Below are 17,390 nucleotides of genomic sequence, written 5' to 3'. Positions count from 1 at the left end.
ATGTTTTCTAGTCTTGAAATCCCCCATCCTGGGGATAGGACACCTGCTTCAACTCTCTCTCAATACCCCTCATGATTTTATGAGCTTCGATTAAGGTTGCCTGTCAACCTCTTACACTCCGGGGACAAAGTCCCAGCCTAGCTTTTGTAACTCAGGCCTTCCATGCCCAGCAACACCCTGGTAAATCTCTTCTGAACTTTCTCCAGCTTAATAATATCGTTCCTGTAACAGGGAGACCAGAACTGGGCACTTTACTCCTGAAGAGACCTCACCAACTTCCTGTACAACATGAGCTGTTGGGTTCTAGTATTTCAAAAGCTCCTAAACTTCACAGAATAACCACAGTGCAACCATTTGACTTGTGCCTGCACCTCCCCTCTGTAAGAACGATCTCTTGAGGACTGTTCCCCAGCTTTCTCCCTGCTCTGTTGTTAAGTAGCGGGAGCGCCTTTGGGCAGGGGTGCTACAGCAACGCAAATCTGCCCCTCCTCAGTCCTCAAGGGGAGCTGCCAATGCTGAAGATCAGAAAGTCTGGAGAGCTGGACGAGGGGACAAAAGACAAACTTGGACCCCTCACACTGTTTTCACGTGAGCTTTTATTTGTGTTTCTGTGGCAATTAGAAGGCATCAGATTACGTGTGTCGTAAAATACCCATATGCTGCACAGTTCTGGTTTTCCCATTGTCACAGCCGTACTGGAGAGAGGTGCAAAGATTTATAAGGCTGATACCAGAACAGACAGCTGACAACTATCAGGAGAGGTGGAACAGGCCTTCACGTGTGGCATGGAGAAGATGAGAGACACCACACCAAGGGGGCCATCAATATATCGTCAAGTTCTTTTCCTCAGGGTAGGGGAGTCCGAAACAAGAGAGCATCGGCTTAAGGTGAGAGGGGAAAGATTTTAAAAAGGTGTGACTCTTTCACGCAGAGGGTGGTGCATGTATGGAATGAGCTGCCAGAGGAAGTGCTGGAGGTTGGTACCATTTACAGCGTTTAAAAGGCAGGGTTGGAGGGTTTGAGCTACAGGGAGAGGCTGGGGCTGTTTTCCCTGGAGCGTCGGAGGTTGTGGGGCTGACCTTATGGAGGTTTACAAAATCATGAGGGAAATGGATAGGATAAATAGGCAAAGTCTTTTCCCTGGGGTCGGGGAGTCCAGAACTAGAGGGGCATAGGTTTAGGGTGAGAGGGGAAAGATATAAAAGAGACCTAAGGGGCAACTTTTTCACACACAGGGTGGTACGTGTGTGGAATGAGCTGCCAGAGGATGTGGTGGAGGCTGGTACAATGACATTTAAAAGGTGTCTGGATGGGTATATGAATGGGAAGGGTTTGGAGGGATATGGGCCAAAGGTTGGCAAATGGACTCTGGATTAATTTAAGATTTCATGGTGGAAATTCCAAATAAAACATAGACTGGGACTGCACTCATTGGAATTCAGAAGAATGAGGGGGGGGATCTTATAAAATTATGAAGGGACTAGATAAGATCTAGTCCTGCTGGAGGGTGAAACTAGCACGAGGGGGGAGGGCTTGACCTCAAAGGTAAGGGGGGGGAGCAGATTTCGGACTGAGCTGAGGAGGAACCTCTTCACCCAGAGGGTTGGGAATCTGTAGGATTCCCCACCCAGTTGAGGCTACCCCATTGAATGCTTTTAAGACAAAGATCAAGTTTGGATCGGTAAAGGGATTGAGGGTTACGGTGAGAGGGCGGGTAAGTGGAGCTGGGTCCTAGAAAAGATCAGCCATGATCTGATTGAATGGCAGAGCAGGCTCGAGGGGGCCAGACGGCCTACTCTTGCTCCCGTTCCTTATGTTCTGTGCTCTGTGACCGAAGCTGGATTTAACACGGTCGGTTGCTGAACGGCCCCAGGGCCAGATGAGGGTGTTTGCTTCCACGTCGGAATTCCATCGAAGGCAGCCCAGAGCCCCACGTCTCTGGAGGGGACGGACGTTGGCCGCGATTCCTCCCCCGGTCCGAAATGCCTCAACCCCGGGAAACGGACGGGACCTGCCTTTCCGCGGAATGGTCACCACTGCGGCTTCGCCTCAGCGAGGAGGTGCGTGCCAAGCCCCCGCGGTCACAAGTCCCGGGATGGAACGTCGGTTGGAATCTCCTCCTGCGAAGTCCCATCGGAGTCCGGGTTGCTCCCCAGCGGCGTTTTCCGCTTTTTATATTCCCCCGAAAGATGGGGGCGGGGGGGGGGGGGCATGCGGGCAGGTTAATGGGATCAGGGAGACTCCCCTTGGAGAAACTGGAGCCCGGGGGTGTCGGTGGTGGTGGGGGGGGGGAGATGGCTGCTGCTGTGTGGATCATTGGCTACAAAGTGCTCTCCTCGTTTCACGGCCATGACAGAGTAAACGCTGAGAGGTTCAAAGTCGAGGGTGGGTGGGGAATGGGATTGGAGGAGGGGGGTGGTGTTGTGGTTTACTGGTAGAACTTTGTCGTGAGGGTTTTCAGAAGGTTACGCATGGCCCTCCGGAAGTTAACGGCCCAACCTGAAGAGGTGAACAGAACGGCGTCAGTCCTGCCCCGAAACCGACAGCACCTCTGCATCCAGTCAGCATTCCGCAAGATCCCACCGGCCGCGTTCTGAAAATAACTGGATTATTGGAATTTTTGCCTCCCCCGATAATATTTGGTCAAGCAGCCCAGTAAGGAGCGGGAGAAGACAATACGGCCCATCGAGGGCCTGTACCGGTGTTTCATGGAATCCCGACCGTGTGGGAGTAGGCCATTCGAGTGCACACCGACCCTCTGGTGATCAGCCCATCCAGACCCACCTCCACTACCCTCTCCCATGGCGAACCCATCTAACCTGCACATCCCTGAACACTATGGGACAATTTAGCATGGCCAATTCCCCCCTAACCTGTACATCCCTGGGCACTATGGGACAATTCCCCATGGCCAATCCACCCTAACCTGCACATCCCTGGGCACTATGGGACAATTTAGCATGGCCAATCCACCCTAACCTGCACATCCCTGGGCACTATGGGACAATTTCCCATGGCCAATCCACCCTAACCTGCACATCCCTGGGCACTACGGGACAATTTAGCATGGCCAATCCACCCTAACCTTCACATCCCTGGACACTATGGGACAATTTAGCATGGCCAATCCACCCTAACCTGCACATCCCTGGACACTATGGGACAATTTAGCATGGCCAATCCACCCTAACCTGCACATCCCTGGGCACTACAGGACAATTTAGCATGGCCAATCCACCCTAACCTTCACATCCCTGGACACTATGGGACAATTTAGCATGACCAATCCACCCTAACCTGCACATCCCTGGACACTATGGGACAATTTAGCATGGCCAATCCACCCGAACCTGCACATCGTTGGACAGTGGGAGGAAACTGGAGCACCTGGAGGATACCTTTGGGGAGGGGGGAGAAAATGCAAACTCCACACAGACAGTTGCCCCCGAGGGTGGATTCAAACCTGGGTCCCTGGCGCCGTGAGGTGCAAATGCTAACCACTGAGCCACTGAAAGGCCATAGGTTAAAGGTGAGAGGAGAAAGATATAAAAGCGGCCAAGTTTTCACACAGAGGGTGGTGCGCGTATGGAATGAGCTGTCAGAGGGAGTGGTGGAGGCTGGTACAATGACAACATTTAAAAGGCATTTGGGTGGGTATATGAATCGGAAGGGTTTGGAGGGATATGGGGTGGGTGCTGGCAGGTGGGACTAGATTGGGTTGGGATATCTGGTCGGCATGGACGGGTTGGACCGAAGGGTCTGTTTCCATGCTGTACATCTCTGTGACTCTGACTGGTCCCACCAAGGTATTGTACAGTCTGGACCATGACGTCCCAACTCCTACACTCAATGTTCTGGCTAGTGAAGGCAGCACGGAGTATAGGCCGAAGGTATCCAACAGCTGCTCATACGACAGCCTTTCATCCGTGGAATCCTGCTGGTGACCCTCCACTGAACTGCCTCCAGTGCCTCAACATCCTTCCTCAAGTGAGGAGACCAAAGTGTGGCACGATATTCCAGCTGTGGTCTCACCAAACGTTATGTAATTGGAACACACTACCTTACTTTTAGAATCCAGTTGTTCCATTACTAACCCTCCGACAGTGCCCGTTCCCTCAGCGCTGACCCTCCGACAGCGCCCACTCCCTCAGCACTGACCCACCGACAGCGCCCACTCCCTCAGCACTGACCCTCCCACAGTGCCCACTCCCTCAGCACTGACCCTCCCACAGTGCCCGTTCCCTCAGCACTGACCCTCCCACAGTGCCCGTTCCCTCAGCACTGACCCTCCGACAGTGCCCGTTCCCTCAGCACTGACCCTCCGACAGTGCCCGTTCCCTCAGCACTGACCCTCCCACAGCGCCCGTTCCCTCAGCGCTGACCCTCCCACAGTGCCCGCTCCCTCAGCACTGACCCTCCGACAGTGCCCACTCCCTCAGCACTGACCCTCCCACAGCGCCCGTTCCCTCAGCGCTGACCCTCCCACAGTGCCCGCTCCCTCAGCGCTGACCCTCCCACAGCGCCCGTTCCCTCAGCGCTGACCCTCCCACAGTGCCCGCTCCCTCAGCACTGACCCTCCCACAGTGCCCGTTCCCTCAGCACTGACCCTCCCACAGCGCCCGTTCCCTCAGCGCTGACCCTCCCACAGTGCCCGCTCCCTCAGCACTGACCCTCCGACAGTGCCCACTCCCTCAGCACTGACCCTCCCACAGTGCCCGTTCCCTCAGCACTGACCCTCCCACAGTGCCCGTTCCCTCAGCACTGACCCTCTGACAGTGCCCGTTCCCTCAGCGCTGACCCTCCCACAGCGCCCGTTCCCTCAGCGCTGACCCTCCCACAGTGCCCGCTCCCTCAGCGCTGACCCTCCCACAGTGCCCACTCCCTCAGCACTGACCCTCCGACAGTGCCCACTCCCTCAGCACTGACCCTCCCACAGTGCCCGTTCCCTCAGCACTGACCCTCTGACAGTGCCCGTTCCCTCAGCGCTGACCCTCCCACAGCGCTGACTCTCCCACAGTGCCCGCTCCCTCAGCGTGACCCTCCCACAGTGCCTGCTCCCTCAGCGCTGACCCTCCCACAGTGCCCGCTCCCTCAGCGCTGACCCTCCCACAGTGCCCGCTCCCTCAGCGCTGACCCTCCCACAGCGCCCGCTCCCTCAGCGCTGACCATCCGACAGCAGCTGTCCCTCATCCCTGATGCCCCCTCTGCCCTCGCACTTGAAGACTTGTGACAGTCTGCCAATGGAGGGCGCTTACCCAGTAACCCAAGCCAATGATCTGATCAGAAATCTACTGGATCATTTCATCACTCACCCAATGAGAAGGAAGCTCTGACCTTTCTGTCGTTGAGGGGCTGTGCTTTTCGAAAGTTATTCACGAATGGTTGCTTCCGAGAGGCGTCGGGGCCTGTGCTGAACAATTTGGTCTTCAAGGCCACAAACTGTGGGAGAAGATGAAGGACTGAATTTCTCTAGTGCCTGGTTCCAGGCTGGTTTCCAGCCGATAAAGACGCCGGTGTACCTCTCTCTCTCTCTCTCGTGAATCCGGCGGATTGCGAGGCAATAATCATCTCGTCCCTCAGAGAAGCCTCAAGCATCTCCAGAGTCTGAACTATCGAAACGAGGCCCCTTTCACCACCACCCCCCCAACCCCCCAACCCCCCACCCCCACATCCCCAACCCCACCCTCCATCCCGTCACCTTGGTATCCTGGTTGGGTTCGAGTAAGCAGTTCCCCGGCAGTTTGCTCAATTCTTTCAGAAGGTGGGGTATCGCTGGCATTGTTGCCCTTTGACCCCTAGGGGGCTTTGCTGATGCCCGTCTCTGTGTGTGTGTGGGGTCTGGAGTCACGTGTGGGTCTCCCCAGACCGAGGGTTGAGGGTGGCAGATGCCAGTCTCCCATGAGTGACCCCGCACCGTCCCAATGTGGTTTTTTTTTGCTTTATCGATGACGGTTGTCACGGAGACCAATTCCAGGATCCATTCGATGAATTTGAATCCTATACCGGGAGGTACCCCTGGCGGGAATTGAACCCATGGCGAGTATTTTTGATCTGCTCACCTCATTGGCTGGGCCCGAGCCTTAACTGTGAAGAGCTAAGAGTCGAGCACCCGGCTGTAGGTCTGGAGTCACGTGTAGGCCCCTCCAAGTACGGACAATTGTGTCCCTCCTTAAAGGGCACCAGGTCGCTTTTTGATGGGATGTGCAATAGCAGACCATGTCGAATCACAGATTCCCTGCAGTGTGGAAACTGGCCCTTCAGCCCTACAAGTCCATACCGACCCTCTGAAGACTAACCCACCCAGACCCATTCCCCTACCCTATTATCCAACATTTACTTTTGAGTAATGCACCTAATCTGCACATTCCTGGACACTACGGGATAATTTCCCATGGCCAATCCACCCTAACCTGCACATCCCTGGACACGACGGGACAATTTAGCATGGCCAATTCATCCTAACCTGCACATCCCTGGGCACTATGGGACAATTTAGCATGGCCAATCCACCCTAACCTGCACATCCCTGGGCACTAAGGGACAATTTAGCATGGCCAATCCACCCTAACCTGCACATCCCTGGGCACTACGGGACAATTTCGCATGGCCAATCCACCCTAACCTGCACATTCCTGGGCACTACGGGACAATTTAGCATGGCCAATCCACCCTAACCTGCACATCCCTGGGCACTATGGGACAATTTAGCACAGCCAATCCACCCTAACCTGCACATCCCTGGGCACGACGGGACAATTTAGCATGGCCAATCCACCCTAGAGTGCACATCCCTGGGCACTATGGAACAATTTAGCGTGGCCAATCCACCCTGACCTGCACATCCTTGGGCACTACGGGAAAATTTAGCATAGCCAATCCACCCTAACCTGTACATCCCTGGGCACTAAGGGACAATTTAGCATGGCCAATCCACCCTAACCTGCGCATCCCTGGACACTATGGGACAATTTAGCATGGCCAATCCACCCTAACCTGCACATCCCTGGACACTATGGAACAATTTAGCATGGCCAATCCACCTTAATCTGCACATCCCTGGGCAGTATGAGACAATTTAGCACAGCCAATCCACCCTAACCTGCACATCCCTGGGCACGACGGGACAATTTAGCATGGCCAATCCACCCTAGAGTGCACATCCCTGGGCACTATGGAACAATTTAGCATGGCCAATCCACCCTGACCTGCACATCCCTGGGCACTACGGGACAATTTAACATGGCCAATCCACCCTAACCTGCACATCCCTGGGCTCTATGGGACAATTTAGCGTGGCCAATCCACCCTAACCTGCACATTCCTGAACACTATGGGACAATTTAGCGTGGCCAATCCACCCTAACCTGCACATCCCTGGACACTACGGGACAATTTAGCGTGGCCAATCCACCCTAACCTGCACATCCCTGGACACTACGGGACAATTTAGCATGGCCAATCCACCCTAACCTGCACATCCCTGGACACTATGGGACAATTTAGCGTGGCCAATCCACCCTAACGTGCATATCTTTGGACTGTGGGAGGAAACCGGAACACCCGAAGGAAACCCACACAGACACAGAGAGAATGTGCAAACTCCACACAGACAATTGCCCCAGGGGAGGATTGAACCCAGATCCCTGGCACCGTGAGGCAGAGGCGCTAACCACTGAGCCACCATGTCACCACTAGACATGGGGCGAATGTGATAACACGGATAACTAATGGTCCCCGTTCGGAACTATTCCTTCTCCCAGGATGATGGTTATCCACCCCTCTGTTTTCCCAACTGTTCTCTCGCTTTGTTCTCCTTAGTCCCTTCCCCGCACCCTGCGTTCCGCATAAAAGCCACCAGTTCTGAGGAAGGGTCACTGGACCTGTAAATGTGAATCGGATTTCTCTCCACAGTTGCCGCCAGATCTGCTGAGCTTTTCCAGTGAATCCTGTTCCCCGTCTAGATTAAACGCCCAGCGATAACATCACAAGACCTCCCCTCCCCTTAGCCTGGGGTCTCGGCCACTATTAGCCCACCACCACTAGCCATCAGTCTGCCTTTGGATGCTACTTGAGATTCCACCCCCTCCCCCCACACCTCTCCTCCTGGGGCGCTATTTCCCCCAGAGTGAGGTAGTGGCTCGCGGACACCTCTGTAATGACATGGATGTCCCTTTGGAACTGGCCTTACATGCTGCACCGCCAATAACTGACCCGTACCTGGGACTGGGAGAGCCGCACTGGCTGATGGAAGACAATCCACTGGACAGACTGGAAGCAAGGTGGGGTGGTTAATGAGCCACTGTACGTGAAATACTTGTCCAACTGTTTGGGGAACAGCGACTGAACGTCGAAGGACGGAATCGTGACCTCCTGACCTGGGAACAGAAGAACAGGAAGAGCGACTGAGTCTGATGAGCGAACGCTAGAATAGGTTGGGCCTCTACTCCCTGGAGTTTCGAAGAGAGAGAGAGAGAGAGAGAGGCGATCTCACTGAGGATTCTTGAGGGTCAAGACTAAGAGGATGTCTCTCTCTCTCCCTTTGTGGAAGAGTCCAGGAACAGTCTCAGGATAAACGTACGACAGAGGTGGAAGAGGAATTCCTTCTCTCATACAGCACAGAAAGGAGACCCTTCGGCCCAACTCATCCATGTCGACCAGGATTCCCAAACCTAACGGGCCCAATTTTCCTGCGTTTGGCCCGAAACGCTGGAAACCTCTTCAAACATCCATTAAATGTTGTCATTGTACCAACCTTCGCTCATACACAAACCACCCTCTACATGAAAATGTTGCCTGAGGTCCCTTTTCAATCTTTCCCCTCCCAACGCCATGGGAACAGCGTTGGATATCTTTGGAACACCATCATAGAAATGTAGAATCCCGACAGTGTGGAAGCAGACCCTTCGTCCCATCAATTCCACACCAGCCCTCCCCAAAGAACATCCCACCCAGGTCCAGACCCCGACCCTATCCCTGCAGTTCCCATAGCCAATCCACCCTAAACTGCACATCCCTGGGCACTAAGGGACAATTTCCCATGGCCAATCCACCCTAACCTGCACAGCCCTGGGCACTATGGGACAATTTAGCATGGCCAATCCACCCTAACCTGCACAGCCCTGGGCACTATGGGACAATTTAGCATGGCCAATCCACCCTAAACTGCACATCCCTGGGCACTATGGGACAATTTAGCATGGCCAATCCACCCTAACCTGCACAGCCCTGGGCACTATGGGACAATTTAGCACGGCCAATCCACCCTAACCTGCACAGCCCTGGGCACTATGGGACAATTTAGCACGGCCAATCCACCCTAACCTGCACATCCCTGGGGCACTATGGGACAATTTAGCATGGCCAATCCACCCTAACCTGCACATCCCTGGGCACTATGGGACAATTTCCCATGGCCAATCCACCCTAACCTGCACATCCCTGGGCACTATGGGACAATTTAGCATGGCCAATCCACCCTAACCTGCACACCCTTGGACTATGGGAGGAAACCGGAGCACCCGGAGGGAACCCATGCAGACACGGGGAAGAGAGGGGATGTGTAAACTCTACACAGACGGTCGCCCGAGGGGGGAATGGAACCTTGCCACAGAGAGCTGTGGGGTGATGGGGTGGAGAGACCGTGTGGATATTTAGGACTGTTGACTCTTTGATGAGTCGGGGAATCAAGGGTTACGGGGAGAAAGAGGAGGAAAGTGGACGGGAGGAATGTCAGATGAGCCATACTCGTAGCGAGTGGTACAGCAGGCTGGAGGGACTGAATGGCCTACTGTTGCTCCTGTTTCTAATTGCCGGTGGGCCGCACTCTCTCTTTATCCATTCCCCCTTTGAGTCACACGGGTACAGGACCCCCCCCTCTGCTCAGGAGCCTGTTATTCCACACATCCAGTACCAGTACTGAGAGGGTGCTACTTTGCCAGTGGGGAGATCTCCGTCTGGCACCTCCATCTGCCCGTCCAGGTCAACAAGAGGCCACTTTTTGGAATACTGCGTTCAGTTCTGGTCTCCCTAAAGGAAAAGTGTTGTTCAACCTGAAAACATTTACAAGGAATGTTGCCAGGGTTGGAGGGTCTGAGCTATAGAGCCTGATTAGGCTGGGGCTGTTTTCCCTGGAGCATTGGAGGCTGAGGGTTGATTTGACACAACATAGAACAGTACAGCACTGTACAGGCCCTTCAGCCCTCAATGTTGTGCCGGCCTATTATCCGACTCTAAGATCAGACTAACCTACATTCCCTTCATTGTACTATTATCCATGTGCCTGTTCAAGTGCCCAAATGTCTCTGACTCTCCTACCACTGTTGGCAGTGCATTCCACACACCCACCACTCTCTGTGTAAAGAACCTACCTCTGACATCTCCCCTAAACCTTCCTCCAATTACCTTAAAATTATATCCCCTCATGATAGACATCTCCACCATTGGGGAAAAAAGTCTCTGGCTATCCACTCCATCTCTGGCTGTCATCAGCTTGTACGCCTCTGCCAAGTCACCCCTCATCCTTCTTCACTCCAATGGGAAAAGCCATAGCTCCCTCACCCTTTCTTCATAAGATGTGCCCTCCAGTCCAGGCCGCATCCTGGTAAATCTCCTCTGCGCCCTCTCTAAATCTTCCACGTCCTTCCTATAATGAGGCGTCCAGGACTGAACACAATATTCCGCGTGTGGTCTAACCAGGGTTTTATAGAGCTACGGCATAAGCCCGTGCCTTTTAAACTCAACCGGCTAATGGAAGCCAACACACCATACACCTTCTTAACAACCCTATCAACTTGGCTGGCAACTTTGAGGGATCTATGGACCCCAAGATCCCTCTGTTCCTCCACACTGCCAGGAATCCTGCCTTTAACCCTGTATTCTGCATTCAAATTCGACTTTGCAAAATGAATCACTTCACACTTTTCCAGGCTGAACTCCAGCTGCCAATTATCAGCCCAGCTCTGTGTCCTGTCAATGTCCCGTTGCAACCCACAACGACCCTCCAGACTACCCACAACTCCACCAACCTTCACGTCATCGGCAAACGTACTCACCCACCCTTCCACTTCCTCACCCAAGTCGTTTATAAAAAAAGGTCACAAAGAGCAGAGGTCCCAGAACCGATCCCTGTGGAACATCACTGGTCGCCAAGCTCCAGGCTGAATACTTTCCATCGACCACCATCCTCTGTCTTCTATGGGCCAGCCAATTCTGTATCAAGACATTCAGACACGGTATCCCATGTCTCCTTACTTTCTGAATGAGGCTACCATAGAGGACCTTATCGATCACCTTGCTAAAAACCAGGCACTCCACATCCACTGCTCGACCTTCATCAATGTGTTTTGCAACATCCTCAAAGAATTCAATACGGTTCGTGAGGCATGGCCTGCCCCTCACAAAGCCTTGCTGACTATCTCTAATCAAACTATGCTTTTCCAAGTAATCACAAAACCTGTCTCTCAGAATCCTCTCCGAGAATTTTGCCCACCACAGACGTAGGTCTGACTGGTTATGGAGGTTTATAAAACCATGAGGGGCAAGGATAGGGTGAACAAAGAACATCCTTTCCCCAGAGAAGGAGAGTCCAAAACCAGAGGGCATGGGTGTAGGGTGCGAGGGGAAAGATTTAAAAGGGACCTGAGGGGCAACGTTTTCACACAGAGGGTGGTGCAGGTATGGAATGAGCTGCCAGAGGAAGTGGTGAAGGCTGGTACAATGACAACATTTAAAAGGCATCTGGATGGGGACATGAATGGGAAGAGTTTAGAGGGATATGGGCCAAGTGTTGGCAAATGGGACTAGATTGGGTTGGGATATCTGGTCGGCATGGACGAGTTAGACTGAAGGGTTTATTTCCATGCTGTACATCTCTGTGACTCTATGACTGAAGGGTCTGTTTCTGTGCTGTACATCTCTATGACTCTATGACTGAAGGGTCTGTTTCTGTGCTGTACATCTCTATAACTCTATGATTGAAGAGTCTGTTTCCGTGCTGTACATCTCTATAACTCTATGACTGAAGGGTCTGTTTCTGTGCTGTACATCTCTATGACTCTATGACTGAAGGGTCTGTTTCTGTGCTGTACATCTCTATGACTGAAGGGTCTGTTTCAGTGCTGTACATCTCTATGACTCTATGACTGAAGGGTCTGTTTCCGTGCTGTGCATCACGGTGACTTATGACTGCAGGATTAATAGTGAGGATCTGGTTCATGTTCTGCCTCAATCCTGAACCCTTTCTGATATCTTACCTGCATGTGCTATCGAGTCCAGGTACCTCAGGATATTTTCATAAGCTGGGTTTATATCCTGTCCGACCTATATAGAATACAAAATAACGTATATGTTAGTCTGGTCTTCGTGAAATACGTTAATTTGTAATGGCCACGCGTCTTGCTGCTAAATGACTTTGTGTCACAACTCGCTGGGGTATGTTTAGATTCCCTACAACATGGAAACAGGCCCTTCAGCCCAACAAGTCCACATCAACCCTCTGAAGAGTAACCCACCCAGACCTATCCCCCTACCCTGTATTTACCCCTGACTAATGAACCTAACATTATGGGGCAATTTAGCATAGCCAATCCACCCTATCCTGAACATCCCAGGGCACTATGGGACAATTTAGCATGGCCAATCCACCCTAACCTGAACATCCCTGGGCACTATGGGACAATTTAGCATGGCCAATCCACCCTAACCTGCACATCCCTGGGCACTACAGGACAATTTAGCACGGCCAATCCACCCTAACCTGCACATCCCTGGGCACTATGGGACAATTTAGCATGGCCAATCCACCCTAACCTGCACATCCCTGGGCACTACAGGACAATTTAGCATGGCCAATCCACCCTAACCTGAACATCCCTGGGCACTATGGGGCAATTTAGCATGGCCAATCCACCCTAACCTGAACATCCCTGGGCACTACAGGACAATTTAGCATGGCCAATCCACCCTAACCTACACATCCCTGGGCACTACAGGACAATTTAGCATGGCCAATCCACCCTAACCTGAACATCCCTGGACACTATGGGACAATTTAGCATGGCCAATCCACCCTAACCTGCACATCCCTGGGCACTATGGGACAATTTAGCATGGCCAATCCACCCTAACCTGCACATCCCAGGGCACTATGGGGCAATTTAGCATGGCCAATCCACCCTAACCTCCACATCTTTGGACTGTGGGAGGAAACCGGAGCATCCGGAGGAAACCCACGCAGACACGGGGAGAATGTGCAAACTCCACACAGCCTGAGGTTGGAATCGAACCTGTGCCCCTGGCACCATGAGGCAGCAGTGCTAACCACTGAGCCACCGTGCCACCCAGTATTAGCATAAAATTCAAACTGAGCTCCTCACAAACGTGGGACTCTGATTACATCAGCAAATTGTCTCCATTTCACTCTCCTGCCTCAGCCAGGTGAGAGGGCTATGGACAGAAAGTTCTTTTTTGTACCCCTGACATCAGCGAGAAAAATGACTAGTTATTGTAATCAAATTGTTTTTAATCCAATTTTTAAAAAAAGGTGAAGTTGCAACTTTTAACTCCATGACTTGAACTTTATCCCTCTTTAAATTTCCTACACACACCATTCTGGATGAGACCAAGCACTCTCAAAACAGACTGAGAAGGTGACCTAGACCCTAACTCTTCTGTGTTTTAAACACGTTGCGTTCCGGATGTAATCGGACTGGTCAAACTGCTAGGCTTGAAACAAAATGTAGTTAACATTACAGTTAAAATACAACTAAAGAAAGAAGGAACTGAATTCTTAAAATCTATTCGAAAACTTAACAGAATAGTAGATTATTTACCGACTAAACACTTGCTGTTCCAATTTAGCAACATCCTATAAACACACCCGTAACAAAGGCAAATAGCGTGGCTCGGTGGCTCAGTGGTTAGCATCGCTGCCTCACAGCACCAGGGCCCCAAGTTCGATTCCAACCTCGGGCAACTGTCTGAGTGGAGTTCGCACATTCTCCCCCATGTCTGTGCGGGTTTTCTCTGGGTGCTCTGGTTTCCTCCCACAGTCCAAAGAGTTAAGGTGAATTGGCTGTGCTAAATTGCCCTAGAGTGCTAGGTGTATTCGTCAGATGGGAATGGGTCTGGGTGGGTTTCTCTTCGGAGGGCCAGTGTGGACTTGTTGGGCTGAAGGGCCTGTTTCCGCTCGGCATGGAATCTAATCTACAAATTCAGTAATACAATAAAGTTAAAAATCACACAGCGCCAGGTTATAGTCCAACAGGTTTATTTGGAAGCACACTAGCTTTCGGAGCGCCGCTCCTTCCTCAAGTGGTTGTGTGGACTATAAACATATTCTCTGACTAATACATCTAGCACTATGAGGCAATTTAGCATGGCCAATTCACCTTAACCCTTTGGATTGTGGGAGGAAACCAGAGCACCCAGAGGAAACCCACGCAGACATGGGGGAGAATGTGCAAACTCCACACAGACTGCGCCGTCCCTTCATCAGGTGATTGTGGAGAATATGTTTATAGTCCACACAACCACTTGAGGAAGGAGCGGCGCTCCGAAAGCTAGTGCTTCCAAACAAACCTGTTGGACGATAACCTGGCGCTGTGTGATTTTTAACTTTGCATGCCCCAATCCAACACTGGCTCCTCCAAATCATCAGTAAAAATAGTTTGTCTCACAATCCCGAGTCCAGGAGGTTAAAAAACATCATCTACGATCCGAACCTATATAGACTACCAACGGGAAGGACAGGGGCAGCAGGTACATGGGAACACCACCCTCTGCAAGTTCCCCTCTGAGCCGCCCACCGTCCCGACTTGGAAATATATCGTCGTTCCTTCAGTGTGGCTGGGTCAGAATCCTGGAATTCTCTCCCTAAGGGTCAACCCACAGCACATGGACTGCAGTGGTTCAAGAAGCAGCCCACCCCCCACCTTCTCATGGGGCAACTAGGGACAGGGCAAGAAATGCAATCCCAGTCAGCAGTGCCCATGTCCCATGTACAAATGAAAGGACATTGGTGAGGTCGCTTTTGGAATACTGCATTCAACTCTGGCCTCCCTGCTGGAGGAAAGATGTTGTGAAACTTGAAAGGGTTCAGAAAAGATCTACAAGGGTTGGAGGGTTTGAGCGGAGGGAGAGGCTGAACAGGCCGGGGCTGTTTTCCCTGGAGCGTCGGAGGCTGAGGGGTGACCTTATAGAGGTTTATAAAATCATGAGGGGCATTGATAGGGTAAATATACAAGGTCTTTTCCCTGGGGTGGGGGAAGTCCAGAACCAGAGGGGGATAGGTTTAGGGTGAGAGGGGAAAGATATAAAAGAGACCTAAGGGGCAACTTTTTCACGCAGAGAGTGGTATGTGTATGGAATGAGCTGCCAGAGGAAGTGGTGGAGGCTGGTACAATGACAGCACTTAAAAGGCATTTGGATGGGGACATGAATAGGAAACATTTGGAGGGATGTGGGCCAAATGCTGGCAGGTGGGACTAGATTAATTTAGGGTCTGTGATTCCACGCTGTTTGGGTTTCAAACGTGGATGAGGAAACAGACTCTCTCTGTTGTTGGATCAGACTGTGTTCACTCATTGCTCGAAAGCAAAAGATGCCTGGAACCAATCAACAAGGGCCAGACGTCAAACTGTGGCGCCACCTACTGCACAGATGTTGGAACGGCGTCGTTACCCCGAAATGTTGACATACAGGAGCTCCATTCTGATCAAGTACCTCACCTCCATCAGAATTCCCAGGACCAGCAGCCCATCCTCCTTGCTCATGGCCTCCGACACATTCCGGTATTTCTCCGAATTGTAGTGAACGACGTGCATCTGCAACATATCAAAGCCGCGGTCAGCCCATGGGATCTCCCTACACCCCAAACCCACCTATCCTGGCACAGCATGGGATACATGACTCGCTCAGTTTGTATCCAGAGCCTCAGCGACTGAGTGTTCGACTGAAGAGGGTGTCGTAGCACAAGGACGGGCAGCTACAAACCCACGGCCCCACCTGATGCACCCAGTCTGGGTTCAGGTGGGCAGGGAGAGGTATAGAGATAGGGAGGGGGTATAGGGGGGCAGGAGGGGGTGACAGGGATAGGGAGGGGGTGTAGGGGGGCAGGAAGGGATGACAGGGATAAGGAGGGGGTGTAGGGGGCTGGAGGGGGGTGACAGAGATAGGGACGGGGGTGTAGGGGGCAGGAGGGGGTGACAGGGATAGGGAGGGGGTATGGGGGGGACAGGAGGGGGTGACAGGGATAGGGAGGGGGTATGGGGGGGCAGGAGGGGGTGACAGAGATAGGGAGGGGGTGACAGAGATAGGGATGGGGTGTAGGGGGCAGGAGAGGGTGACAGGAATAGGGAGTGTGACAGAGATAGGGAGGAGGTGTAGGGGGCAGGAGAGGGTGACAGGGATAGGGAGGGGGTGTAGGTGCTGGAGGGGGTGGCAGAGATAGGGAGGGGGTGTAGGGGCTGAAGGGGGTGACAGAGATAGGGAGGGGGTGTAGGTGCTGGAGGGCGTGGCAGAGATAGGGAGGGGGTGTAGGGGCTGAAGGGGGTGACAGAGATAGGGAGGAGTGTAGTCCTCTAGGGGGTGACAGAGTTAGGGAGAGGGTGTAGGGGCTGGAGGTGGTGATAGAGATAGGGAGGGGGTGTAGGGGGCTGGAGGGAGTGACAGAGATAGGGAGGAGGTGTAGGGGAGGTGGAGGAGGGGACAGAGATAGGGAGGGGGTGTAGGGGAGGTGGAGGAGGGGACAGAGATAGGGAGGGGGTGTAGGGGCTGGAGGGGGTGACAGAGATAGGGAGGGGGTGTAGGGGGCTGGAGGGGGTGACAGAGATAGGGAGGGGGTGTGGGGAGGTGGAGGAGGGGACAGAGATAGGGAGGGGGTGTAGGGGAGGTGGAGGAGGGGACAGAGATAGGGAGGGAGTGTGGGGGAGGTGGAGGAGGGGACAGAGATAGGGAGGGGGTGTAGGGGAGGTGGAGGAGGGGACAGAGACAGGGAGGGGGTGTAGGGAGGTGGAGGAGGGGACAGAGATAGGGAGGGGGTGTAGGGGAGGTGGAGGAGGGGACAGAGACAGGGAGGGGGTGTAGGGAGGTGGAGGAGGGGACAGAGATAGGGAGGGGGTGTGGGGAGGTGGAGGAGGGGACAGAGATAGGGAGGGGGTGTGGGGAGGTGGAGGAGGGGACAGAGATAGGGAGGGGGTGTAGGGGGATGGAGGAGGGGACAGAGATAGGGAGGGGGTGTAGGGAGGTGGAGGAGGGGACAGAGATAGGGAGGGGGTGTGGGGAGGTGGAGGAGGGGACAGAGATAGGGAGGGGGTGTAGTGGAGGTGGAGGAGGGGACAGAGATAGGGAGGGGGTGTGGGGAGGTGGAGGATGTCACAGTGAGGTACGTTGTT

At 53.1% G+C, this 17,390-nt stretch overlaps 1 protein-coding gene across 1 annotated transcript in view; it reads right to left on the bottom strand.

Annotated features, from left to right (window-relative positions):
• Positions 1-578: 578 nt before the first annotated feature.
• LOC140453905 (carbonic anhydrase 14-like) overlaps positions 579-17,390 on the bottom strand; it is a 30,831-nt gene continuing 14,019 nt past the window's right edge. Inside the window, exons 4-8 of the mRNA XM_072548760.1 lie at positions 15,726-15,821; positions 12,252-12,318; positions 8,218-8,375; positions 5,313-5,439; positions 579-2,499 (exon numbers count right to left, since the gene is read on the bottom strand). Coding sequence (XP_072404861.1) covers positions 2,429-2,499; positions 5,313-5,439; positions 8,218-8,375; positions 12,252-12,318; positions 15,726-15,821 — 519 coding nt within the window. The 3' untranslated portion in view covers positions 579-2,428. The remainder of the gene's footprint in view (positions 2,500-5,312; positions 5,440-8,217; positions 8,376-12,251; positions 12,319-15,725; positions 15,822-17,390) is intronic.

This window comes from Chiloscyllium punctatum, chromosome 28 (assembly GCF_047496795.1).
Source record: "Chiloscyllium punctatum isolate Juve2018m chromosome 28, sChiPun1.3, whole genome shotgun sequence".
Lineage (NCBI taxonomy): Eukaryota > Metazoa > Chordata > Chondrichthyes > Orectolobiformes > Hemiscylliidae > Chiloscyllium > Chiloscyllium punctatum.
Note: the sequence above shows the minus strand (reverse complement) of the source record. Positions and strands in the feature narration are given on the sequence as shown.